This window comes from Myxocyprinus asiaticus, chromosome 21 (assembly GCF_019703515.2).
Source record: "Myxocyprinus asiaticus isolate MX2 ecotype Aquarium Trade chromosome 21, UBuf_Myxa_2, whole genome shotgun sequence".
Classification (NCBI taxonomy): Eukaryota; Metazoa; Chordata; class Actinopteri; order Cypriniformes; family Catostomidae; genus Myxocyprinus; species Myxocyprinus asiaticus.
The window spans coordinates 42790176-42816617 of NC_059364.1; the positions used below are offsets into that span (position 1 = coordinate 42790176).

General features: G+C 37.1%; 1 protein-coding gene across 1 annotated transcript in view; it reads left to right on the forward strand.

Annotated features, from left to right (window-relative positions):
- Nucleotides 1-204: 204 nt before the first annotated feature.
- LOC127412307 (microcephalin-like) overlaps nucleotides 205-26442 on the forward strand; it is a 75009-nt gene continuing 48771 nt past the window's right edge. Inside the window, exons 1-10 of the mRNA XM_051648556.1 lie at nucleotides 205-351; nucleotides 737-797; nucleotides 7087-7178; nucleotides 7273-7391; nucleotides 9164-9251; nucleotides 10397-10508; nucleotides 10591-10722; nucleotides 12241-12333; nucleotides 12436-13596; nucleotides 16242-16342. Of these exons, the coding sequence (XP_051504516.1) occupies nucleotides 743-797; nucleotides 7087-7178; nucleotides 7273-7391; nucleotides 9164-9251; nucleotides 10397-10508; nucleotides 10591-10722; nucleotides 12241-12333; nucleotides 12436-13596; nucleotides 16242-16342 (1953 nt within the window). The 5' untranslated portion in view covers nucleotides 205-351; nucleotides 737-742. The remainder of the gene's footprint in view (nucleotides 352-736; nucleotides 798-7086; nucleotides 7179-7272; nucleotides 7392-9163; nucleotides 9252-10396; nucleotides 10509-10590; nucleotides 10723-12240; nucleotides 12334-12435; nucleotides 13597-16241; nucleotides 16343-26442) is intronic.

Sequence of the window (26442 nt, forward strand, 5' to 3'; positions counted from 1 at the left end):
AATACACACCTTTGCCAAAATGATCGAAAAAAACAAAAATGAAAAAGACAAAATGTCCCGAAGGTCGCACAAGCGTTAAGAAAATTGTACTGAACAAATCAAAGCAAATTCAAAATACTCTCATTAAAATTCATATGGCAAGCGGCCAAAAGGTGTGAACCAATGGGGGCAAAGAACGTCACAGAATTCCCATCATGCGCTGCAAAAGGAACTATTAGCGCGAAAAAAAAAATCCCCACACTCCTCCGTTATAGCGGCGAATGATCAAATGAAAACAGTTTTGCATGTTTTCTAAATAAAAACAAAGATTCACACGATAACGCAACGATCATGGATACTTCATCAGTAAAGGTGAGTGATAAACAGCGCTGTGTGCTTTTCATACCGACAGTCTAAACGTTGTAATGACACAGACTCTAGTATATGCTGCGTTTCATCAGCTGCAACATTAAAACAGTTGCTTTAAAAAAATAAAGTTACATTGCTATTCTTGCTCTTGCTTTACTTTACTTTTACTTCTATTAAAGTCGACTTCGTGGTTTCACCTTCCACCAGAAGAATGTTGTAATCTGGCATTTACATATAAACATGTTCCTCATTTTGACAAGTGCTATTAAAGATTTAGATGGTCAAAAGAAGTCAGTGTGTTTGACTTAAGTAACCTCTGTGATGGATGCAAATGACATCTGTTTGGCCTTTTATGATTGTTTTTTTTTCCCCCTGTGTTTTTGTGCAGGGTTAGATGAGACCTTCAGAGTCAATCATGACAGGAAGCATTTCCACTACAGTCCTTAAAGGTATTGACTTTATTAACTCTTTACATTTTAGGGTCATTATCAAAATATGGTGACAAATATGTTGCTTGACTTTTTAGTCATGAAAAATATTTCAAAAGACATTATTCCATAACCTTTTATTAAATGATATGAAATAGCTGGACTCTTTATTGTTTGACACTTTTTTTTTTTTAGAAAAAAAAAGAGAGAGAGAGAGAGAGAAAAAAAAACACTTGTTCCCTTCAGCTGGTACACCACTTGTATGACATTTACAGTTATTTATGTGTTTATTTTTTTTTTACTCGTTTTGTCTTTGGTCAAGCATTAGTGCAAGGCCTAATCAGTGTGCAAAAAAGAAAAAACCAAGTAATTCATAATTTAAAAAGAATGTTTGTTCCTTGATTTCATGTCATTGGTGTTATAATAGACCTTTTTCACACTTCGGGTTTTGGAACGTGGAAGTAAGCGTTTGCAGGGTAAACTTCAACAGCGGTGAATGGGAGATCACAGCAAATCTTAATTTCACTTACCCATTTGCTCCAAGACCAAAAGACAAAATCCACTATTACAGTTGAATGACTTTCCAGAATAATAAAAAAATAGAGAGCGGTGGATTAAGACAGTCAGATGGGAGAAGATGCCAGATTTACTGTCACTCTCTCAGCAGCTGTCATAGAATCCACCTCACAGCTGTGGTAATTCATTTTTTTAAAAACTAATTCCAGGGTAATATGACAGAAAGCATAATGTTATAAATCAACGCTCAATATTTTAAAACATGATTATATAAAAAAAGTTTACTAGATTTACACTACTAAATAAGGGGGAAATGCGTCATCACAGTCTGTGAAAAAGGTCTATATCAACTTCCAAGGTCAAAGTTCATAGGAAGAAGAGGTTGGTTTTCCCACCATGTTGAAAAAGTTATTAAATTAAATTATTTATTTTTTCCCCCACATGACATTTAAATATGTCATTGGTGTTACATTGTTTAAAGTTCATGTGAGGTTTTTATTGAAAATGGTTTTTTATTTTTTTTTATTTCACATTAATATTTATTGATTTTAGTCTTATCAGTGGTGTGTTTTGTGATGCTATCAACACCCTCTTAAAAAATTGATCTTTTAAAGGAGACCTATTATGCCCCTTTTTACAAGATGTAATATAAGTCTCAGGTGTCCCCAGAATGTGTCTGTGAAGTTTCAGCTCAAAATAACCCAGGATCATTTATTATACCATGTTGTAAATGCCTCTTTTTGGGTGGAATCAAAAACACGCTGTTTTTGTGTGTGTCTCTTTAAATGCAAATGAGCTGCTGCTCCCCTGCCCCCTTTCCAGAACAGGGCTGTGCCTTTACAGCTCCTGCTTCGGATACTATAGCAACAACAGATGTACATGTAAATACCAGAGTGTTTTTCAGCCATTTAGCAGCGAGGGATGAGCAACACAAAATATACTGTAATGACGTTAGCCATGCGCTATAACGAGACATGACATTTTAGGGGGTTGTCTTGCATCATGCGATTTGCAAACATTCACCAAATATAAAGTGCGATACTTACATCTTCAGGATATAAAGCTGGAACACGAACAGTTGGTACTGATCCATGCTTGAGAATCAAATATTTAGAAAATCCTGCTTTATATTGACCCTCATTCACAAAGCAGTCAGGTGTAAAATGATTTGCTCAAACATACTCAAATTTTGGTATGTTTTGGGGCACATTTGCTTCAAAAACAAAACTTGTCCACCGCGTCTTCAGTGGCTCTGATGCCAGGAGTACATGAAGACTCTTATGTTCACTTTTACAGCCTACAACAGAACACGTATGACGCTTATGAAGCTGAGACATTATTCTTCTCAATGTAACTGCTCCAGCATGGAAAAAAATGGCGGACTGTGTGTCGATCATTCAGGGGAGGATCTATGATAATAGGATGGAGTCCGTCACCAGTCGTGGGCGAGGCCTGCTCTAAAGTGACGTCACTTTAGAGCGGATACCAAAACCAGTCATTTTGAGACACTGTTTTTGATTTATAGAAATATAAGAAAGAGGAGTGGGTGGACTTTTAACATTGTAGGGTGGTTGTGCACACACACTGCCGACTCACATTTATGTTCAAACACCATGTAAAAGTGAATTTTGCATAATAGGTCCCCTTTAAAAGAATGTCACTGGAGTTACAACCCTTCATTCATTAAACAAAATGGAGTAATAAAATAAAGAACAACAGTCAAGAAAAATGTCAGTATTTTAAAAGTAAACATTTTTGAGAATGACCACTAACATTATGAATCATACCCACTTATATCAGTGAACATACCATTTTTGTGAAATGACATTTAAAATTATACATTAAAATTTTTTTATCTATATCTAAACTCCTCTCACTTTCAACAGCTTTTATTTCAGCAAACTTAACATGTGTAAATATTTGTATGAACATAAAAAGATTCAACAACTAAGACATAAACTGAACAAGTTTCACAGACATGTAACTAACAGAAATGGAATAATTTGTCCCTGAACAAAGGGGGGGTCAAAATTAACAGTGAGTATCCGGTGTGGCCACCAGCTGCATTAAGTACTGCAGTGCATCTCCTCCTCATGGACTGCACCAGATTTGCCAGTTCTTTCTGTGAGATGTTACCCCACTCTTCAACCAAGGCACTTGCAAGTTCCCGGACATTTCTGGGGGGAATGGCCCTAGCCCTCACCCTCCGATCTAACAGGTCCCAGACTCAGTGGGATTGAGATCCGGGCTCTTCGCTGGCCATGGCAGAACACTGACATTCCTGTCTTGCAGGAAATCACGCACAGAACGAGCAGTATGGCTGGTGGCATTGTCATGCTGGAGGGTCATGTCAGGATGAGCCTGCAGGAAGGGTACCACATGAGGGAGGAGGATGTCTTCCCTGTAACGCACAGCATTGAGATTGCCTGCAATGACAACAATCTCAGTCCAATGATGCTGTGACACACCGTCCCAGACCATGACCATAACGGACCCTCCACCTCCAAATCGATCCTGCTCCGGAGTACAGGCCTCGGTTTAAAGCTCATTCCTTCGACGATAAACGCGAGTCCAACCATCACCCCTGGTGAGACAAAACCGCGACTTGTCAGTGAAGAGCACTTTTTACCAGTCCTGTCTGGTGCAGTGAAGGTGGGTTTGTGCCCATAGGCGATGTTGTTGCTGGTGATGTCTGGTAAGGACCTGCCAACAAGACCTACAACAGGCCTACAAGCCCTCAGTCCAGCCTCTTTCAGCCTATTGCGGACAGTCTGAGCACTGATGGAGGGATTGTGCATTCTTGGTGTAACTCGGGCAGTTGTTGTTGCCATCCTGTACCTGTCCCGCAGATGTGATATTCAGATGTACCAATCCTGTGCAGGTGTTGTTACATGTGGTCTGCCACTGCGAGGACAATCAGCTGTCCTTCCTATCTCCCTGTAGCGCTGTCTTAGGCATCTCACAGTACGGACATTGCAGTTTATTGCCCTGGCCATATCTGCAGTCCTCATGCCTCCATGCAGCATGCCTAAGGCACGTTCACGCAGATGAGCAGGGACCCTGGGCATCTTTCTTTTGGTGTTTTTCAGTCAGTAGAAAGTTCTCTTTAGTGTCCTAAGTTTTTATAACTGTGATCTTAATTGCCTACCATCTGTAAGCGGTTAGTATCTTAACAACCGTTCCACAGGTGCATGTTCATTAATTGTTTATGGTTCATTGAACAAGCATGGAAAACATTGTTTAAACCATTTACAATAAAGATCTGTAAAGTTATTTGGATTTTTACAAAATTATCTTTAAAATACAGTGTCCTGAAAAAGGGACATTTCTTTTTTTGCTGAGTTTATTTATTTTTCATCCCTTGTTCTCACTTTGAAAATATGAAGTGCAATATATTACTAATTCCTGTTAAATCATGTAGCCTACCGTTTGTGGCCAGTTGTTTTTTTTTTTTGTTTGTTTTTTGAGAGTCAGTGACATGATGCTTTGTCTTTTTGTTAGGATCAAGGGTTAGTTGACCCAAAAATGACAATTGTGTAATCATTTACTCACCCTTATGCCATCTCAAACTTGTATGACTTTCTTCTGCGGAACACAAAGATATTTTGAAGGATGTATGATGTGTTTTTGTTAGGGGTGTGAATCTTTGGGTTGTAAGCGAATCGATTCATGGTTCATAGGTTTTTGTTTTGTGATGTTTTTGTGGCTAAGTTTACCCACAATTAAAGCATTTTATTTCAGTTGTGGCCAAGCAACGACTTGGCAGCTGCATCAAATAATTTATATGCTTTTGACTTGAGAAAAGAACACTTTTGCAAGCTGTCATTTGCTCGCGATAGACAGTGGCGTCCGGAGGACAAATCAGACTAGGGATGCTCTGATCAGGATTTTTGCAGCCAATACCGATCTTCTTGTCAGCTGACTGGCTGGTACCGATCCTGATTATTTCACCTTTTCAATATTTTGTAAGCTAACAAAATATTTTCTATATTAAGATAGCCCTATAACAATTAAGCTTTGTGTCAAACTAAAGACAAGCTGATGAGCCAAAACATTATGACCACCTACCTAATATGCTTATGGTCCTCCGCGTGCCACCAAAACAGCTCCGACCCACCGAGGCATGGACTCTACAAGACCCCTGAAGGTGTCCTGTGGGATCTGGCACCAAGACATTAGTAGCAGATCCTTCAAGTCCTGTAAGTTGCGAGCTGGAGCCGCCGTGGATCGGATTCCATCGGAAATCATATTTCAAGATCGATGCATGTGAATCGGAAGGATTAATAATCGATGCATTGAGAGAGTGAATCATTACCCCCTAGTTTTTGTCCAAACTATGTAAGTCAATGGGGTCCAACACTTTCAAGTTCCAAAAAGGACATGAAGGGAGCATAAGGGTAATCCATACAACTCGAGTGGTTTAATCCATGTTTTCTGAAGCAATACGATCAGTTTTGGGTGAGAAACAAACCAAAACTTAAGTCTTGACATCCGCATTCTCTTTGGCGTGTTAATGAGAGAAGCTTGTTCACACACACTTCCATGTGCTTTACCTACACAAAACAGACACATTGTTGCCAGGTTTGTAGTTTTTACATCCTGTTGGGCTATTTTGAAAATGTAGTCGTGGGTTAAAATGATAGTCGCAGGTTGATCTTTTTTTGTTTTTTAGATATTTAAAAAATGTACAGTGATTGCCAAAAAGTTGATGATGAACACTAGAAAATGAAACTTCATCTTATTGATGTATAATTAATGTGTTTACCATACTTTTTAGACACCACTGTAACACCATAGTATTCATTAAAGCACCTTGGTGATACCATGGTGAAGGAATATGCTAATCATATTAATATACATCTCATATTGATGTTTAACCACTTGCGGCACCAAATAATCTCTGTCTTCAAACCTGCACTGTGTTCCAATCAGGCTGGATGGCAAGATTTAAAGTAAATAAAGATTTAAAGAAATAGTTCACCCAAAAAGGAAAATTCTCTCATCATTTACTCACACTCATGCCATCCCAGATGTGTGTGTCTTTCTTCAGCAGAACACAAATGCAGATTTTTAGAAGAATATCTCAGCTCTGTAGGTCCATACAATGCAAGTAAATGGTGACCAAAACTTTGATGCTCATAAAAACTTTGAAGCAGCATAAAAGTAATCCATATGACTCTAGTGGTTTAAGTCATGTCTTTTGAAGTGATCCAATCAGTTTTGTGTGAGAACAGACCAAAATATAACTTTTTTTTTTTTTTCATTATAAATTTTGACATCGGCAGTCTCCTTGGTGATCAAGATTTCAAGATCGATAACACTTCCTAGCACCATCGAGTGCTCTGCGACATGCGTCAAGCAGTAGGAAGTGTAATCGAGCTTGAAATCATGATTGTGTCCAGGGACTGCAATGGCAAGATGTACAGTGAAAAATTAGTTATATTTTGGTCTGTTCTCACCCAAAACCAACATCATAGATGGCATGAGGGTGAGTAAATGATGAGAATTAACATTTTTGGATGAACTATTAACTTAAGTTGGTCCATTCTACATTAAAACTAAATTGTGGTGCTTAAAGTCAATGTCTTGGTGATGTAAGTTGTAACCCTTCTTGCGTAGAATTATGTGCATAATTTTTCATAGGACTGAAAACATAAATGCAAAGATTTAATTTCTAAGAATTTGGCACATCCATTTTCAACGACTTATCAACTCTTTTTCCTTTTCCTCATCTCGTACATCCTTATTTGTCATTGTCTGTTATTCACCATTTGCCATCTGTCTCCCTGTAAAGATGTGGTGGCGTATGTTGACGTGTGGTCTGCCAGCAAGATGGAGGATTACTCCAATCCATTCATCCAGCAGCTGCAGGACATGGGTGCAGAGGTGAGGACACTTTATTTGTACAGTCGAGTTTGAGTGAAATTTAAAGATGTATTGAGATAATTGTACAATAAATGAACATCTTTTGAAATCACAGGTATCTAAGACGCTCAACAAACAAGTGACCCACGTAGTCTTTAAACATGGCCGCCCATCCACATGGAAGAAAGCCCAGAAAATGGGTGTGAGGATTGTGTCCGTCCAGTGGGTGGCAAGGTGAGATGAGACACACATTATCAGTAATCATCTGCACATTCAGTTCAATATCCAGAAAACCAGCAGTTAAAATAAAAAATAAATTATATATATATATATATATATATATATATGTGTGTGTGTGTGTGTGTGTGTGTGTGTGTATTAGACCCCTTCATTTTTTTTCACATTTTATGTTGCAGCCTTATGATAAAATGCTTTAAATTATTATGCTTTTTTCACATCAATCTACACTCCATACCCCATAATGACAAAGCAAAAACCTGATTTTTGATAACTTTGCAAATTTATTAAAAAGATAAATCTGAAATATCACATTGACAGAAGTATTCAGACCCTTTGCTATGGCTCTTGAAATTTAGCTCAGGTGCATCCTATTTCTCTGGATCATCTTTAAGATTTTTCTACACTTTGATTGGAGTCCACCTGTGGCAAATTCAGTTGATTGGACATGATTTGGAAAGACACACACCTGTTTATATAAGGTCTCACAGCTGAAAATGCATATCAGAGCAAAAACCAAGCCATGAGGTCAAAGGAACTACCTGCAGAGTTCAGAGACAGGATTGTGTTGAGACAGACCTGGGTAAGGCTACAAAAACATTTTGGCTGCATTGAAGGTTCCCAAGAGCACAGTGGCCTCCATAATTCTTAAATGGAAGAAGTTTGGAACAATCAGGACTCTTCCTAGAGTTGGCTGCCTGGCCAAACTGAGTGATTAGAGAAACTTGCAGAAGGACAACCATCACTGCAACACTCCACCAATCTGGGCTTTATTGCAAAGTGGCAAGACGGAAGCCTCTCATCAGAGCATGACACATAAAAAAGCACCTGAAGGACTCTCAGGCTGTGAGAAACTATATTCTTTGGCCTGATGAAACAAAGATTGAACTGTTTGGCCTCAGTTCCAAGCGTCATGTCTGGAGGAAAACAGGCACCGCTCATCACCTGTGCAATACCATCCCACAGGTGAAGAATGGTGGTGGTAGCATCATGTTGTGGGGGTGTTGTTCAGCTGCAGGGACTGGGGGACTGGTCAGGGTTGAAGGAAAGCTGGATACAGCAAAATACAGAGATATACTTAATGAAAACCTGGTCCAGAGCACTCAGGAACTCAGACTGGCCGAAGGTTCACCTTCCAACAGAGCAAAGACAATGCAAGAGTGGCTTAGGGACAATTCTGTGAATGTCCTTGAGTGGCCCAGCCAGAGCCCGGACTTGAACTCAATCGAACATCTCTGGAGAGACCTGAAAATGGCTGTCCACCGATGGTCCCTATCCAACCTGACAGAGCTCGAGAGGATCTGCAGAGAAGAATGGCAGAAAAATAGAAGAAGTCTCCAAATCCATGTGTGCAAAGCTTGTCGCATCATATCCAAAGACTGTAATCGCTGCCAAAGGTGCTTCAACTAAGTACTGAGTTAAGGGTCTGAATACTTATGTCAGTGTGATATTTCAGTTTTTTCTTTTTAATAAATTTGCAAACTTATCGGGTTTTTGCTTTGTCATTTGTAGACTGATACAAAGGCTGCAACATAACAAAATGTGAAAAAAATGAAGGGGTCTGAATACTTTTTGAATGCAGAGTGTGTGTGTGTGTACACATTGCCCTGTTCTATATATAGATATACAGCATGTTGGTGCATTTCAATGACTCTATCAGTGATCTTGTTTGTTGCATTTCTTTATATGACCTTTAGATGTCTCTGGCCCACAATACAGTCTTTCCTTGTTTATTCTTTTTTTTTTTTTTTTTTTTTCTGTGTTTGCAGATGCAAAGAAAGTGGAGAACATGTAGATGAAGATCTTTTCCCTGCTCAGAATGAAGTGTCCAAACAGCATTTTCTGAATAAAAGAACAGTAAGAAGCTTTAACATAAATTTCAAAATATGTCAATTCTTTATTTAGCTGATTACTACTGAGCCCCTAAAAGGATAGGGAAATTTAATTTCTAGGACAGTTTTGTGTTCCCTCACAATAATTAGTTGGGTTCTCTTTAAATGTACATATTTTATTTTTTTATTTATTTTTATTTTTTATTTTTTTTAAAGATATGTCATAACACTAATTTTACTAAAGTAAAAACACAAGTTGTGCATTTTTAGGGGGGATTTTATGGTATTTAAACCTTATTTAGCTCTACATTTCACCATTTATTTTCATATAAAATAAGCGCATTTTATGTTATCTTCACTTCAATAAAGTGGCAAAAAAATTCTAAAATAATAGTGTCAAAATATCAAAATACTGTATGTGATGCATTGTGGGTCTCTGGTGACATCTGCTGGAATAAAAATAACAATGTCATGAAATCACAAATATGTCCAGTAGATGGCTTCAGTGCTCCATGCATTGGCTGATTTCATGCGTGCGTTTGTGTGTTTTCTGTATTGTAGATGTTTTAAAGTCTCACATCTTCATTTATGTGTGATTTGTTTTCTGCATTATGTCTGATTTATTGATTTTTATCTGACAAATAAATAACAGAATGCTCTGTGTTGTAGTTTTTCCCATTTATTTCCTATGGTGGGTAATTTTTGACCCAGAACAACACGAGTGTTACTTTTTTAGTCACAAAGCCTCAACTAATTGTATTCAGTCCAAATTTCTTTTGCTGTGTTCAGATGGCAAATGTAGGAAAAGTAACCAAGTTTTAGACCACTGAAATGAAGGATACCATTTTTATTAAAGAAACAAAAGGAAAAATGGGTCAAATATGACCTGAACAGCACATGAGGGTTAACCATTATATTTGTAGTAAAACCATAGGAAAACTAAAACTATGGTAATAAAAATTATAATCATTCTGCCAATAAATTCCAATTTCAGAAAAAACTTCATTAATTCAAGTTTGAATTCCACACCTTTTTGTAACCTCAAAGTAAAATTCAGGAATTGAATTTGTATTTAAAAGTCAATCTCAATGAAATTGTGAATAACGCTCAACCCCAAGTTCACGTGTCATTATAGAAATCGTTATTGCTTTTGTTTGTTTGTTTTTGCAGCACCGTTGCATGCAGCCAAGAGATATTCCTGCAAAAACCCCTGAGAATGACAGACGGATGAAAAGAAAACTAGACAAGATGATGGAAGGCCTGATCTCCTCATCCCCTGTCGGTAAGGGCAGGAAAAGTTTCTTTCAACAATTCAACAGATTTGTGAGATTTGGTGTTCATTTGTGGTTTTGTTTTCGATCCAGTTTCTGACACGTCACCGTTCATTATTGATGAGGAGAACGGAATATTGTACAGTCCCTCTTTAAAGCGCTCTGACAGCATGGCTCAGCGTCTGAGAGAAATGAGAGCTCAACGTGAACATCTCTCACCCACTGGTATAGAACTACTTTTTCTTTTTGAGTAGTATTGTGTTTACCAGAACTTTGTACTGTATCTAAGACTGCAACTTACAGCTATTTTAATAATTGATTAATCTGGCCATTATTTCTTTAATCACATTTTTAAAAAAACAGATTCTATTTCTTATATCTTATTTTTTAAAAAGAACAACATTGTTTTTGTCATCAATTTTTTTTTTGCTGGCCTGGTTGGGCCAGTGGTTCAGATTTCAGAAGTTTTCTTTAACAGAAATGTTAAAACTAATTTGGTTTTTAATGGAATTATACAACTATAAGTTCATAAATGCACATTTGCTGGAAAATTATACAAACCATTACTGATTATTGGCCTATAAATATTAAACCATTCTAAATGGAACTTCCAAGACTTTCACAAGTCATTCAGTTTCAACAACTCATCTATGTTAGCCAGCTTGATAATGTTACCTTGGGAAATATTTAAATTGGCAGAATTTATAACCACAAGGTTTATTAATATGTCGCAGAAAACCAAATGTTTTAGTTTGCAAGGCATAAAAACAGATGTACAGTAAATATAAGGTTTAGCAACAACACAGCAGTGGCTCTCACGCTCTCTCACATCTTGTCCAATGTTCTACTTAAAAAAATAAATAAAATAAAATTGCAACATGAAGGCTTTAGGAACAATTATGAATGTATGCTATAAATGGTATTTAAAATATAAACAGTGCATTAGAAAAATAAACAAAACAAAAAACAACTCTTTACACACTTTGAAATCAACTTAAATTAATTAGCTTAACTAAATTAACAATAAAAATAAAGAAAAACAGAACCACAAACTAAAGGTTAACTGGTTTGGAGTAAAATATAATTACTTGCATTACATGTTGGATTTCGATTAAACATGGCTATTTTAAAACAAGTTTGTTGTCCAATAACAAATGTTTTAACAAAATAAATATTTAAGTTGCTATATTTGGTGCATGTGTGCATTCTATGTGAAGCATGTGAGGTTACATGGCGAATTGCTGTTTTGCGAAATGCGAATCTTCACATGACTTAATTTATAGCATTTGCAGATCAAATATAATTGGAAAATGTGAGTTATGCAATGGGGAAAAACGCCTTCCAACTGCTTTGAACCACACAAGCAATCTGTCGAAGCGCCCGATACTGTAACGTCCATGTGAAACTATGTTCTTGTGACTTTCTTTGAAGCATTTAATATAAAATTGGGTCAAGCACTTTTTTCTGATTCGTCTTCCTCTGTGACCTCCCCTATTTTTCAAATGAGTTGGTCCATAGAAATGTATTATTCCTACTACCTTTAAGTGACAGAAATGTAGGTTCTCCGTGCCCCAGCACACATACCTGGGGAATCGATAGATTGACTATTTGTATTGTTTTTTGCTGATTCATCATTGCAACCCTAACTGAACCAGAATCTTATGTTTCTCAAGTACATACAATTTTTATTTTTATTCCAACTTTTATTCCATTGTTGTAAAATTGTTTGTTCTTGCCTCTCAGCCTCACAGATGCAGGACAGCGGCTCAGGATCTGATGTGTCTTTGAGACCTTCTCTGGGTGCCTCACCAACTCTCTCTTTCTTGCAACAGTTAGGTCAGGGAAACCAAAATCATGTATTTATATTTGGTAATTGGATAGAAATGTTGCATGTTACATGAAACTGAAAACGTTAAACCACCTCGCTTTTTCTTACAGAGGATGAGCCTTTGGAAGAGCATTTGGATTGTTTCTCAACTTCTCATTATCACTCCTCAAAGAACAAAGATGAAAGGGAGAACCAGAACTGGAATAAAGAGAGAACAGCGAAAATAGCTAGTAAACAAATTAACCAGACACCTGAATCAAACACATTGGCCATGTGTACTCTGTCCAGTGTTGAAAGAAATCCTAAAGTCCTATCGTTATCTACAAAACGATCAAGAAGATCCTCTGTGAACAATACTGGAGGAAAGAAGCAGGCCACTTTAGAGAGTTTTGTTCATAAAACATCTTCTGAATGCGAACAAAACTCAGACCTCAAATCTCAATCTGAAACTGAAAATACTGAAAGATCCAGAGGGTCATCTGGTGGTCCTGAAAGACCTGAAAGTTCCTTGCCTGAAAACCTTGTAAAAACAAATAAAGTCAAATTGATACAGCACTCCAAAGAAGTGCAGACCAACTCCAAACGTGCCAACTCCAGGAAGTCCTCTCCAGCAAGCAGCTGTGTCACAGAAAATGAAAATATTGTGCAAAAAATTGAACCAAGCACTCACAAACCTGTTCCTAAAGTCTCCAAGTCTCAACAAACTTTTTCTGCATTCCATTCAGCAGACATGCTTGGTAATCCTCCTAGTAGAGAAGTTGATGATGGTGAGGTGTTTGATGACTTATTCTCGCCAGCCAACAACGCCCCCAAACAGAGTGTTGTTTTATGTGGCTCAACCTTAGAAGCGGTGCGCCTGTCCCCTTTTGACCTGGTGGATTCCAACAAGAAGAGAAAGGGTGGCAGAAAGCGGAAACACGAAAATATTGAACTTAAAGACATAATAATTGGCTCATCAGGAGATAAAATAGAGGAAACATCCATCGTCCCAGAGACGCCCGAATCAAGGCCTCAACGTTTGTGTGTGGGGATGCCTGAGGTACCAGAGACGCCCAGGGTTGTAGAAACAAAACATGAGCCATTGCAAAAGAAACAAAGAGGACGAACCAGACTTAGCTCTGTTCTCTCTGAAGGGGAAGATGGTAAAAGCTCAGTTAAGCCAAGTCCTGCTGATGAAAAGAAGGTACCGATAGCTGCCTCTCTGGCGTCATCCACAGCGGTTAACGTCAAGTTGCAAATACAGAAGGATCTCGAGACGGACCCTAAACATGGTATTGACAAGAGATCTATGGGTTTAAAAAGTGTGTGAATTTTATGATGTGAATTAATAAAGTATTTGACGAGAATAATGAAGTTAAAAAATTGAAGATTTTTGGGGATGTAAAGTGGCCCCAAAAATATTTGCACACTTAAAGGCGATGTCATTTTTTTGATGTTAAAGAAAGTCTCCTACTCAAGTTAAATATGCGGAGACAACTATAAGTAAGCCATTTGTAGGTTGATTCCTCCAAAAAGGTGGAAAATCTGTGGCATAGTCAAAAAATAATTATATTTGTTTGAGCAGCTTGACATAGCATCTTGACCTCATTTCAAGTCCAAAAGCTACTGACTACGGTTGGCAAATTTTTGGTATGTCTCATTTCTTAAGTTTTATCTATATATTAGCATTACATTGCCCATCGGCCACTGTGTTTGCTACTTATCAACATCGTCCATTAAAAAAACACTTACACTGGCCTAACTAATGGTGTGAGTTATAGGAGTTACAATGGCAGGGGAAGTGTTAAAAAAAATAAAAAAAAACCCTGTAAAAACGGTCATTATTTTTGCAATTCCATTTGGTGCAAATTTTATTTTAAGACTAGTGTTGAAATACACTCACCTACCACTTTATTAGGTACACCTGTACATCTACATATTCATGCGATTATCTAATCAGCCAATCATGTGGCAGCAGTGCAATGCATATAATCATGCAGATACAGGTTAGGAGCTTCAGTGAATGTTCACATCAACCATCAGAATGGAGAAAAATGTGATCTCAGTGATTTTGACCGTGGCATGATTGTTGGTGCCAGACGGGCTGGTTTAAGTATTTCTTTAACTGCTGATCTCCTGGGATTTTCACACATAACAGTCTGAATGGCCAGACTTGTTCAAGCTGACAGAAAGGCTACGGTAACACAGATAACCACTCTGTACAACTGTAGTGAGCAGAATAGCATCTCAGAATGCACAGCATGTCAAACATTGAGGTGGATGGGCTACAACAGCAGAAGACCACGTCGGATTTCACTTCTGTCAACCAAGAACAGAAAGCTGAGGCTGCAGTGGGTCTACCATCTGTGTACCTCAGCAGAAATCGAGATTCATCAGACTAGGCTATGTTTTTCCAGTCTTTAACTGTCCTGTTTTGGTGAGCTTGTGTCCACTGCAGCCTCAGATTTCTGTTCTTGGCTGACAGAGAGAACCTTGATGTGTAGATTAACAAAAGCTCCTGACACGTATCTGCTTGATTTTATGCATTGCACTGCTGCCACATGATTGGCTGATTAGATAATTGCATGAATAAGTACAGTAGATGTACTGGTGTTACTAATAAAGTGGTTGGTGAGTGTATTTATCTACCAAATTTTGGCCAACTTGTGATTATCGGCATCGACTTGCCAGCTTAGCAAACAACGTGAAGTGCTGATTCGCCCTTGTTTCAATTCCAAAAGTCTTGTTTACGGAAAATAAATATGTTGAAAGATATGATTTTAGTGAATTTTGAGTGAATTGTAAAATAAGTGTTTGTTTGATTTCAATGTTTTGTTTGTTTCATTTGTTAATTTTTATATTGCCATTATATCACCCATCAGACACATTGTTTTCTAGATATCGGTGTAAAAAAAAAACACATTTCGAGCCACTACATTAAGGAATGTATTGGTACAACTTGAGCTCAATCAACAGCATTTGTGGCATAATGTTAATTACCACCAAAAACCGTGGTTACAGTAAGACCCTTTCAGTGGATGTCAATGAGGCCACTCCATAAACAAAAGTATAGGCACAAGACAAACATTTTAACTGTCAACATGATTTTAGTGTGATAGAATCACTGATTTACCAGCATTAAGATGTTTACCAGATTACAAGGTTTACTGGTGCTATGTCATCATGACAACGAAGTTGTAAAATTGGATATAACGTTACAAGGATAAGGTTAGTAAGCGATTTTATCACACTAAAACCATGTTAACACAGCAAAGTTTATTTTAATGTTTATGGGTTCACTTCCATTTTAAGTGCCTTACTGTGCTAAGAAACCTGTGCAAAGTTTAGGGGGACTGGCTTTATACATCCACTAAAATCACCTTGAGACAGTTGTTTTAAGTCACTGCAAACATAGCTCAGAAAAGTTAATCTAGTTTTGAATTCTAATCCAATGCAATGAAATTCATGGATTTTTAAGTGTAGCTAAAGCAACCAAATGCCTTTCGGAGCATATTGGAAGTACACTGGACCTTGTTTATCTGTAAATACAGCTGAAGTTATACATTTGAAAATGTAAAAGCCTCACATCAGAAGAAACATTTGCATTCTAGAGGCTTCATTCAGATTGATACTAAACTCAATATCTGTGCAATATATCCTCAAAGGGAATTTGCTGCTGTTTTGTGATGTTGTGAAACCATGCTGAACTGTGATAAGATGGAATTTATGTACTTAAAATTTTCTTATACTTAAAGGAAGGCAATATCCTTTGTATTAGTTGAAGAAACTCACAATAAAGCATGCTTTTAAAATCTTGCACTGTAGACCAAACCTTGAAGAAATGAGCTTATCTGCAGCTCAGCTGTGCCACTACGCACCTGCGGTGTGCTGCTCTCATCTGAATTCAACTTTCTTTTTTTCTTTTGCATAATTTCAGTTGTAGGCAAAGAAAATAGAAGCACAACTGATGGGCTCAATGAGAGAAGTTCTGAAATGTGTACCAAATGGGCAACTATGAAAAAGGACAGATACATGAAGGTAAAGTTGTACAGTTTTTTTTTTTTTTTTCGTTTTTTTTTTTTTTCTTGTTTTGTAGATTGTATTAAAGACCTAGTCTTTGAATTCATGTAATGTAAATGAAACAAACTTTATGAGACAGAAGTACAGTAGTAGGAGTAGTTTGTCTTTTGGCAGTGATCCATTTTTACACTTTTAATTGAGCAAGCTGACAAGGTATTGTCGCAAGTCATCTCACTCACTTCCTCTCGTTGGTTAAGGTTTTTTTTTTTTTTTTTTAAACTTAAACCAAAACTAGACTTTCATTTCTGAAACTGACAGTGATGGTTTAGCCCAGTGGTTAGTAACTGGTTTTGCTTCAGGGCCCAGATTTGTAGTGGTGACTGAACAGTACCAAAATGATTGAACAAAAGTAAACTAAAATGTCTTAAAATTAAGCATTGAAATATACAGTATTAATATTAGGACTGTATATGGGTGTTTCTTCAACATGTGACACTTTTAGAGCTGTGGATATAGTGTGTATAATTTTATTCATGAAATAAAATGTCCACCATCTTTGTCTTGCCGAGGCTAATTTCATAGCTAACATTTTATGTATCCTAAATACACAAAATTAAATAATATTTTCACAGTTTTTGGTATAAATAAAGCTTGACTGGAAATGACGTCCAATAAAAATATTCTGTTCACATGTGATATTTACCTTGATTTTTCTTTTTCTTCAACTATCACTTCATCTCATATTTCATCTCAAGCACGCTCTTTATTGACAACTGTGGGACAGTCATAATTTTTTGAAAAATGTATAGAAATAATTTTCCCACAATAAATATTTAATTGGTTCATGGTTATGTCACTGTTGAGGTTGTCATAGTTTTACACATGTAAGACGTTTTCATTTTTAATAGGTTCTTCTAGTTTAATACTGAAGGTCTGGGTCAAGGCTAAAACTGTTAAAATCTGTACATAAAAGGGATTTGAAAAGTACCAAAAATTAATGATGAAGGCCTAGTAAAAAAAAAAAAAAAAAATCCAAATCAAGTTTTAATGTGACCTTCATAGAAAAATCTTCTGACAAAAACAGAAAAGGTGAAATCTATGTGTTTTAATAAGTCACCCTCTGGTACATGAAAGTGCTCAATGTTGAAGAAACCAATCATTTACAGCACAAAACCCATTGTATTTCCACATTAACAAGTGAATCAGTATTTAACATAGTCTGTTTTCTTTTACCTTGTGTAGCTGTATCCATGGTTTTCGAGGGTAAAGGCATGTCACACAATCTGTCCATGTTTTCATCTGCCTAATTTGGCTAGCCTCTATTAAAGGAATATTCCAGTTTTAAGCTTATTCGACAGCATTTGTGACAATGTTGATTACTCGTCCCTCCTTTAAAAAAAAACAAAAATTGAAGTTACAGTGAGGCACTTACAATGGAAGTGAATGTGGCCAATTTTTGGAGGGTTTAAATGCAGAAATGTGAAGCTCATAATTTTATAAAAGCACTTGCATTAATTCTTCTGTTAAAAGGTGTATTATTTGAGCTGTAAAGTTGTTTAAATCATCATTTTTACAGCCGTTTTAGGGTTTGTTGACATTAAATCTTCATAGCTGTACTGAAGTTGTAAAATTGGCCAAAAATTTACTCAGAAAAGTTTAATAAGTGATTTTATCACACTAAAATAATGTTAATACACATATTGTTTACGTCTTGTGGCTATTCTTTTGAAATGGTGAGTATTTTAATGTTTACATATTGGCCCCATTTACTTCCATTGTAAGTTCCTCACTGTAACCCAGATATTTGCTTATTTTAAAGAAAAGAGGGGCAAGTCAAAATAATTTTTATGTGGTAATCAACATTAATCCACAAATGCTGTCGATTGAGCTTAAATTTAGGGTTATGACATGTGACAGCCTTTGAATTAGCCATGTCCCGTCATTCCAAAACTCCGCACTCCAAAGACCAAAACCGAGCAAAAGAGCAGCATTGTTTGTTCCTGTGGCTGTCAAATTCAACAGTTCAACATATATATATTCATAAATATTATGAATCACAGCCTCAATGTTCCACTTCAAATACAACACTATGAGAACAAGCAAAATGATTGACAGGTGAAAAGCGTAGATATCTACGGTCCGCGGACGCATTTTTGTATGCTGTTTACAAAGTCTAGAGCTGTCACAGAGTCCGGTGAGATATCTCAAAACCCTTATTTCATTCATATGATAGGAAAGTTTTTTGGAAAAATGTTTGCATACTTTTCCATGAAAAAAAATCGCTTACAACACCTTTATTGAACCCGGAATATTCCTTTAAGGGACTGATTTGTGGCAAAATGCCGTAGAGTTCAATTTGAGGTCTGCAACAACACTAAGATTTTTCTCCTCCCTTTTAAAAGTTGATAAGCCTGTTTTTGGCTGCACAATTAATCAAATAAATAATTGAGATTACAGTTGCCACAATAAACTAATTGTGGAAAGAATCAATTATAGCAGTCAGTGTAGATCTACTCATGCTGCATCAAACTTTTCGATTTCATTTTCTATTTAACATGGTTTTGTTTGCAGGGGTTTAGCAATTTAACTGAGCATTGTAAGTTGCTCACTTCTCTGTATAATTTATTCAATATTTTAGTAACTGTTTTATTTTTAATTCCACTAAGAGTGCCAATGTGAACCTGACTGTTGAGGCACTGTCTTAATTTACTGATAAAGCGGCTATAAAGTATTTTAGAAACAATTCCCTACATAAAAAATATGTCATGCATTTGATCCACCCAACTGTATTGTAATATAACTGATCAGAATTACAATATGACGGGAAATAATCGACAATTATGATATAGGGTTTTATATACTGTATATGATTATCTGCTTTTAGCATTCATGACCCTATCAGAACAGACCTGCAACTCATTTTTGGATCAAGACCTACTCTTAGAAGTATATCCTTCTATAAGAAATCCTGGATTCAGGGTTTTCACGGTCATGAAAAACCTGAAAATATCAGAGAAAATTAAAATGATTTCCAGGCATGGAAAATTCATGAAAATCAATAAAGTCTTACTAGGTCATGTACATTTCTATATTGAATATAAATTTTTTCTCATTATGCATTGGCTTAAAATTGCTCTTTGTGAGTGTAGTCTCTATAAAGTGATTTTAAAAGTCCTTATGCCGAAATCTGACAAGAAAGGTAATGGAAAAGTCATGAAAATCCATAGATCAAAAGGAGTGGAAACCCTGTGGATTCCAAGCAACTGTTTTGTATGTGTAATATTTTGCCCTTTTTACAATTTAATTGGCCTTTATTTTATAAACAAGAAGAATTGTGCTCTTCATAGTATTCTACTCAGGGTTCCCATGCGTCCTGGAAAACCTGGAATTTTGCGATGCAGTTTTCCAGTCGTGGAAAAATAGAAAAATACCTAAATGTCCTGGAAAATACTTGAGAATAATAAAACTGTTTGACTTTGTCGCTAAAAAGGTTTTTGTTACATGTACAAAAACATGGTAATGATCAGGACTCGGGATAGGGGTCAAATACACACATATGTATAATTTTGTCACTGTTGCCGGTTTACTGTCATAAACAAAGCCCTGTCACGTACATTCTCTGCTCATCTGCTGTCATCTCTGCTTTGCTCCGACGAAATAGTTTAAGTAGTGCAAAATCTATATATATATATATATATATATAGATAGATACAAAAAACATTTAATTTGTTAAAGGTCGGAATGCTCCTAAATTAGCCGTAAACACTTCATCGCATTCTGTCAAAAGGTCCAATAAACCACAAAAGGCTATACAATTTCATTAAATAAATATTAAATCTGCGTGTGCTGCATCATGGTCATCAGGTACGCTGTGTGTGTGTGTGTGTGTGTGTGTGTGTGTGTGTGTGTGTGTGTGTGGTAGTAGTAGTAGTAGATGACAGAGCAGATCGTTCTGAAGCGTGCAACACATACAGACTATATTTATCTAATTATATCTCAGCTCTCTGGGGTTTAATAATCACACTGAGAGGTGAGAAACTACCATCAAAAACACACAGAAAAGCCAAAATAAAAGCTCGATTTAAATGGACGCGTGAAATGGGGATAAAAAACAAAAATATTATACTGCTATAGAGTAGGGTTGCTCCGATAGCAACATTTTGGCTTCAGAATGATACCAGCCCTGGTACCTCGGTATCGATACTAAATCGATACTATAATCAACAAATAAAAAGCCTCAGAATTTTGATGAAATTACACAGAAAATGACTTAAGATTACAGCATGAAGTCTAACAGATGCAAATTATGCATTTTCTGTTAAAAATTTTCTGGATTCCATGTTAAATGTTTTAATTAAATGTAAAGATCAAATGGTGTTTAATCAAATTGATATATACAGTTTTAATCAATAAAAATATAATAATTATAATGTATTTTTAGTTTTTTACAAAAAATTGCAATTTTGGTAAAATAAAATGCTGCACAACAGAGCTTCACAGTATTAATGAAAATATTAATGAAAAAAAATCTGGTCACGTGTCAAAAGGCTGCTTGCGTTTGTGATACTGCTTACAAATAATAATAAACATTTAATATTATATAATTGTTATTATGAGTATTATTGCTACTTTTTGAATATTACATTTTTATACAGTAGTTATATTTTTCTTCAATTTCACGCATTCATTTGTATAGACTTTTATTTTGACAGACCTTTGAGTTATTCCTGTTTTTTCCTGGTTACTTATATCAAGCTTACCATTAATGCTGGGATACTCCCGTCACAACGCTGGAGCTGAAATCTCCAGAGCTGCACTGGAGGAGTTTGTTTAAGTGCTAACAGCAGTGTGTTGAGTGTGTGTGTGTGTGTGTGTGTGTGTGTGTGTGTCATATGACAGAGCAAGCGGCACCTCTTCTTTCTATTCCGTATATTATTTCATTAAATGACATCCTTCTGCTGTTTAATGATCACACTTGGCCATATCCAGAGGTTTTTTATTTTATTTTCAAATTGTCATTGATTTCATCTCAAATTTGTCACATCTCATATCATTTTGCTAATGACAGCATACTGTAATACGGTACTGAAATTAGCAACAAGATGATATAATACCGTTTTAATTTTTTGGTATCGCGATACTTCGTTTGTACCGGTAAACTGCACAACCTTACTATAATGTAATTTTTACTGTAATTAAATAATAATAACAACGTATTAAAGAAATCGTTCACATCTGTGATGTTCTATTGTGCAGCACTTCATTTGATTAACATCTCTGGTATTTCAAATTTTGTTGTGAGGATTTTGTATAATTTTATTTGGTAAAAATAAATACATTTAGATAATTCTGTTTTATTTGAATAAAGAATGAATTCATTTAATTAGAAATTATTTTGATAAGATGTAATTAAGCTGTCGAATACGGAAATTCCGAAAAAATAACCATCCAATAAACACTATACACTCCATGACCTCTCGTGTGTTTTTTCTTAAATATTATAACCGTAGGGCACATAAAATGTCCTGGAAATCTGTGCCTTGAAAAGAGTGGGAACACTGCTACTGTTGGTTCCTGCTGAAGATGAAGCTTTATCCTTACGCCTCTGTCCCCATGGAGCGGTGTAGCACGGCCCAGTAATGGAGCGTAGTAATTGGCTTTGAAGCAGTTGTTATATGCATGTCTCTTTGTTGCCTTCCTGACTTCCTGTGTGTTCTCTTTGCGACTGTGACATGCACCTGGCCATGTTCTCTTTTTGCGTTCCCTCAGCCTGAACAAAACTCCCTACTACCGCAGAGCTTTCATCTGTAGACACCATCTCTGTTTGATTTAATTTCTGCTTGAACTGTGTCACTGAGCAAATTCAGCTTTATCAGAAGTTCACGTGGGGTTTATTCCATTGTGGTGAAGAACTCACAGATGGCGTTTGTCATTATTTGCATTGCCTTACCTCATCTTTGATTTGAGTTGAATATACCTATTTGCGATAGCAGGTAGACTGTAGATGAAAGTATCGGAGTGGATGACCTCACCGCAGATCCTAATGTCAGGTGTGATCAGCCATGCATTTTTTTTTTTTTTTTTTTTAATGATAGTGAAAGTCACAAAGGCCCTGTTTACACTTGGAAACATTCATTTCTGGCATTCCTATCACAAGTGAGCCACAAATAGGGTCTAAAGTTTTTCGTGCTCCGATTACTCAAAACACATTCGGAAGTCGTCAGAAACGCTACATTGTGACTACATTGCATTTTTAGTGTAAATGCCAATGTATCCTCATGCATCCTAGACAACAAAGAAGGGCTACCTGTTCACCAGTCAATCAACCACTGCACTAAAACAAGGTCTTACCACCTATTTCCTGTTTACGGTTGTTACCAAGAAGGCTGATATATACTGTGAGTGCTCAATCCTACTTTTAGCCAAACACACCTAAACCACCAAGTCAAGGTCTTCTGTTACATCAAATCCGAAAGTCCGAATTTTTAACTTTCTATTTGAAAAAGTGCAATAGAATGGCACTTGAATTCGGACCGACTCAGAAACTAAAAGCACAGTAACACTAGGCTTTGAGCATGCAAAATAATTTCAGACACTGCAATAGACAGGATATGATGTCACGCTCAAGAGCTTCTGGTTTTATAAAAAAATCTAATATTCAAAATGTTAAAATATACCATCTACTTGCTTTCCTGCAACAATAAAAACATGCAGCTTTGAAATATGTATTTTTGGTATTGAGCCAAGAGGTCAGTGTGTGATGTTTCAATCTTTTATTGGCCACACGTCTTCTCGTCATCCAAATTCGTGGGTGAGAGTTCAGCAAACTTGAGCTTTGGTACGCAGCAGTATAATACATTTTGGCATTACTGGTCTCCTGCATTCGGATGTGTTTGAAAAGTGAGTGCAGCGCGAAGTGTTTTTTGGGCGGTAGCATTGCCATTTAATGCACTTTTCTGCCATCGGGCCAAATGGTTCTCATGGCGGAACAGTGCAATTCTGTACCGATCTGGGCTCGTTGGCATTGTTACGGTTTCTTTGCACTGTGAAAATCAGGATTAAAATTGGCTGACTGAGTAAGTGAAAAATCATGAGTTGCCACATCTCTAAAGGGGTTCCGCCGTGCTTCCACCTGTTTTCTGTCCTGAGTATGGTTAGCTAACCGTGCTGAGTAATCTGGGCCAGGAAGTGCTCAAGTGGAAATGCTACTGGAACCGTTACTCACCGCACTTTTAGTTGCCTTGTATGTCATCATCCAGTTTTTGAGCAATGGAACACCTTTTTGATCGGAAGTAGGAGCGGGGATGTGATTTTTCAGATTAATCGGTTATTCCTGTTTTTTTCCGACCTAAAAATGTGACCCAAGTGAATTCTCCATAAGCTGTGCATTCTTTGTAAGCACTTTTCATCCAAGCGAGCTTCATTAAACCTTCCCTCGGATAAAGGCACTGCTGCGTCATGCACATGCTTTAGAGCGTGTGAGACAGAAGCTACTGATTTTCATCGTCAGCACTTTATTCAAGTCAGTCAGGTTTATTTGAATGAATCCAGGGAAATAAAAGCTTAGAAATGATTGGATATAAAACAGGTTTGAACTGTTGTTGTTAGGTTAAAAATAGCTATTGTTGGGGCCTGGGTAGCTCAGCGAGTAAAGACGCAGACTACCACCCCTGGTGTCATGAGTTCGAATCCAGGGGGTGCTGAGTGACTCCAGCCAGGTCTCCTAAGCAACCAAATTGGCCCGGTTGCTAGGGAGGGTAGAGTCACTTGGGGTAACCTCCTCATGGTCGCTATAATGTGTGTTTCTCGCTCTTGGTGGGGTGCGTGGTGAGTTGTGTGTGGATGCTGCGGAGAATAGCGCGAAGCCTCCACACTCACTATGTCTCCATGGTAACACGCTCAACAAGCCACGTGATAAGATGCACGGATTGGCTGTCTCAGATTCTGAGGCAACTGAGATTTGTCCTCCACCACCCGGATTGAGGTGAGTCACTACGCCACCACAAGGACTTAGAGCACATTAGGAATTGGGCTTTCCAAATTGGGGAAAAAAAGGGGAGAAAAAAAAGCTATTGTTAAAGGGCAATTCAAGCATTACAGTCTTGATATTTGCATATTCATGTGTTTTGCCACTTTGTGACATCACCCCCCCCCCCCCCCCCCCCCAAAAAATAACATGTCCCCACCACTTTTTATATCAATGTGACAACACAATCTGTAAAAACTCAAAATTTCTGTATGCACAATACAGAAATTATAATAGCTGCAGATTGAAGCCTTGAAGGGTTGGCACTTGTGGTGAGCGGAGCGGGGCCGAGTGACGATGGTGCAGAGCGAGGCCGGGATGGACACCTGGGGCGAATTATCTCGCCCAGCTCTTGATGACTGTGGCTTTATCCCTCGCCCGCCAACACTGCAATCACCAACAGCTGGGCGAGATAATTTTCCCCAGGTGTCCATCTCAGCCTCGCTCCACACCGTCGTCGCTCGTCCCCGCCCCGCTCGCCACAGAACTCTTAAGAACATGTAATATTAAATTTTTATTAATTGTAATATTCACATTAATGTGGAAAAGCCAGCATGATCCTTTTACTCATAAGCGCCACTTACAGTACAGACAGACATTGTAGGTGAGGTCGACCGATAGTGGATTTTGCCAATACTGATAACTAAGGTGGTGGGAAAGGCTGATAACCCATTAATGGCAGATAGTTTTTTAAAATCGATTTATAGAATGTCAAAAAATATTCTTTATTTACTTTGGCGGGCAAAGACAAAGAGTCCAAAATGAAAAAAATCCCAGATTTATTGTTTAACACAAACTCCCAATAGTACCCAGAAAAATTGAAGATTTGGTATAAACAAGCCCAAAACACAATATAGAAAACGTTTTCTGGAAAATCAATAAAAAAACAAAACGATATATTAAATAACCCTATTGTAGTGCATATTTTTGGAACTCCAGTCAGTGAATTAAATACTTTCGAAATTAAAACTACTTCCTCTTTATTTGGAACAAGACAAACAATGTCAAATTAAATAAATAAAAATCAACCTTACCAAAATGCTAAATATAACAGTATGCCACATTTCAGTTTAAAATGTTGTTGACCAATATTATTATTATTACAAACTACTCAAGAAACTTAAGATCTTCTCAAAGCAATCCAACAAAGAAAATGAAACAAGTAAAAAAACATATCCAACGAAAATAAACACTTCTTGAAGAAAATAAATATCACTTGAAAAATTTATAAATAAACAATAAATGAACGAATTAATGCAGAGTTCAACTTTTGGCTTTCATAATATTGTTTTGCGTGCTTCATTTTGAGGTGGTAAAACAGAATGCTTGAATTATGAGTGATTATTGTCGTGCAAAACAGTTTGCAGGTTACATTTTTCTGCTCTGTACACCATGTCACACCTGTTTTTATAACAAGCTCCTCTTCATTTTCTGGACCTGTTTGCGAGTCGCCCCGTTCTGTGGAGATTTCTTTCACTATTGGGGGTTTTGCCAAGTCAAAAATGATTGAGTAGCGCGAGTGATCCTGCTCTGAGCTCTCCTTTCTCTGGAGCACAAATATCGGAATGCCTGCTGGATTCGCATGCACTTCGGGCCTCCATACACAGTGCATGCCACAGTCACATGAAACAATCGCGTGTCAGATGAGTATAATGTTTTGTGCTTTTAAAGCGCCAAATGCGTGATGAGGGTCATTAAATTTGCCTGGGCGACCGCAGAAAAATGTTCAATACCGGAAAAACCCTGTCCATGTTTCTTCAATTCTCTCAGTCTCATGTGAAGCCCTGCCCACTGATAGATAAGCCCACACTGCACACATGGATATTTATATATCGCGATATACACGATATAGCAATATCTCTATCGGTTGAAACTTTATATCGTCACCACGATATATATATATATCGTCATATCGCCCAGCCCTATTTCCAAAAAGCAACTATTAATATTATTCTGTAAAACCGATATATCGGTCTACCTCTACATTGTAGAGGGAAAACCATCCAAAAACACTTTGAAACCTGCAAACTTTGACCTCTGAGACATTGGTATATCTATCAAGGCAGCATTATGGATTGAATTAAGATTGAAA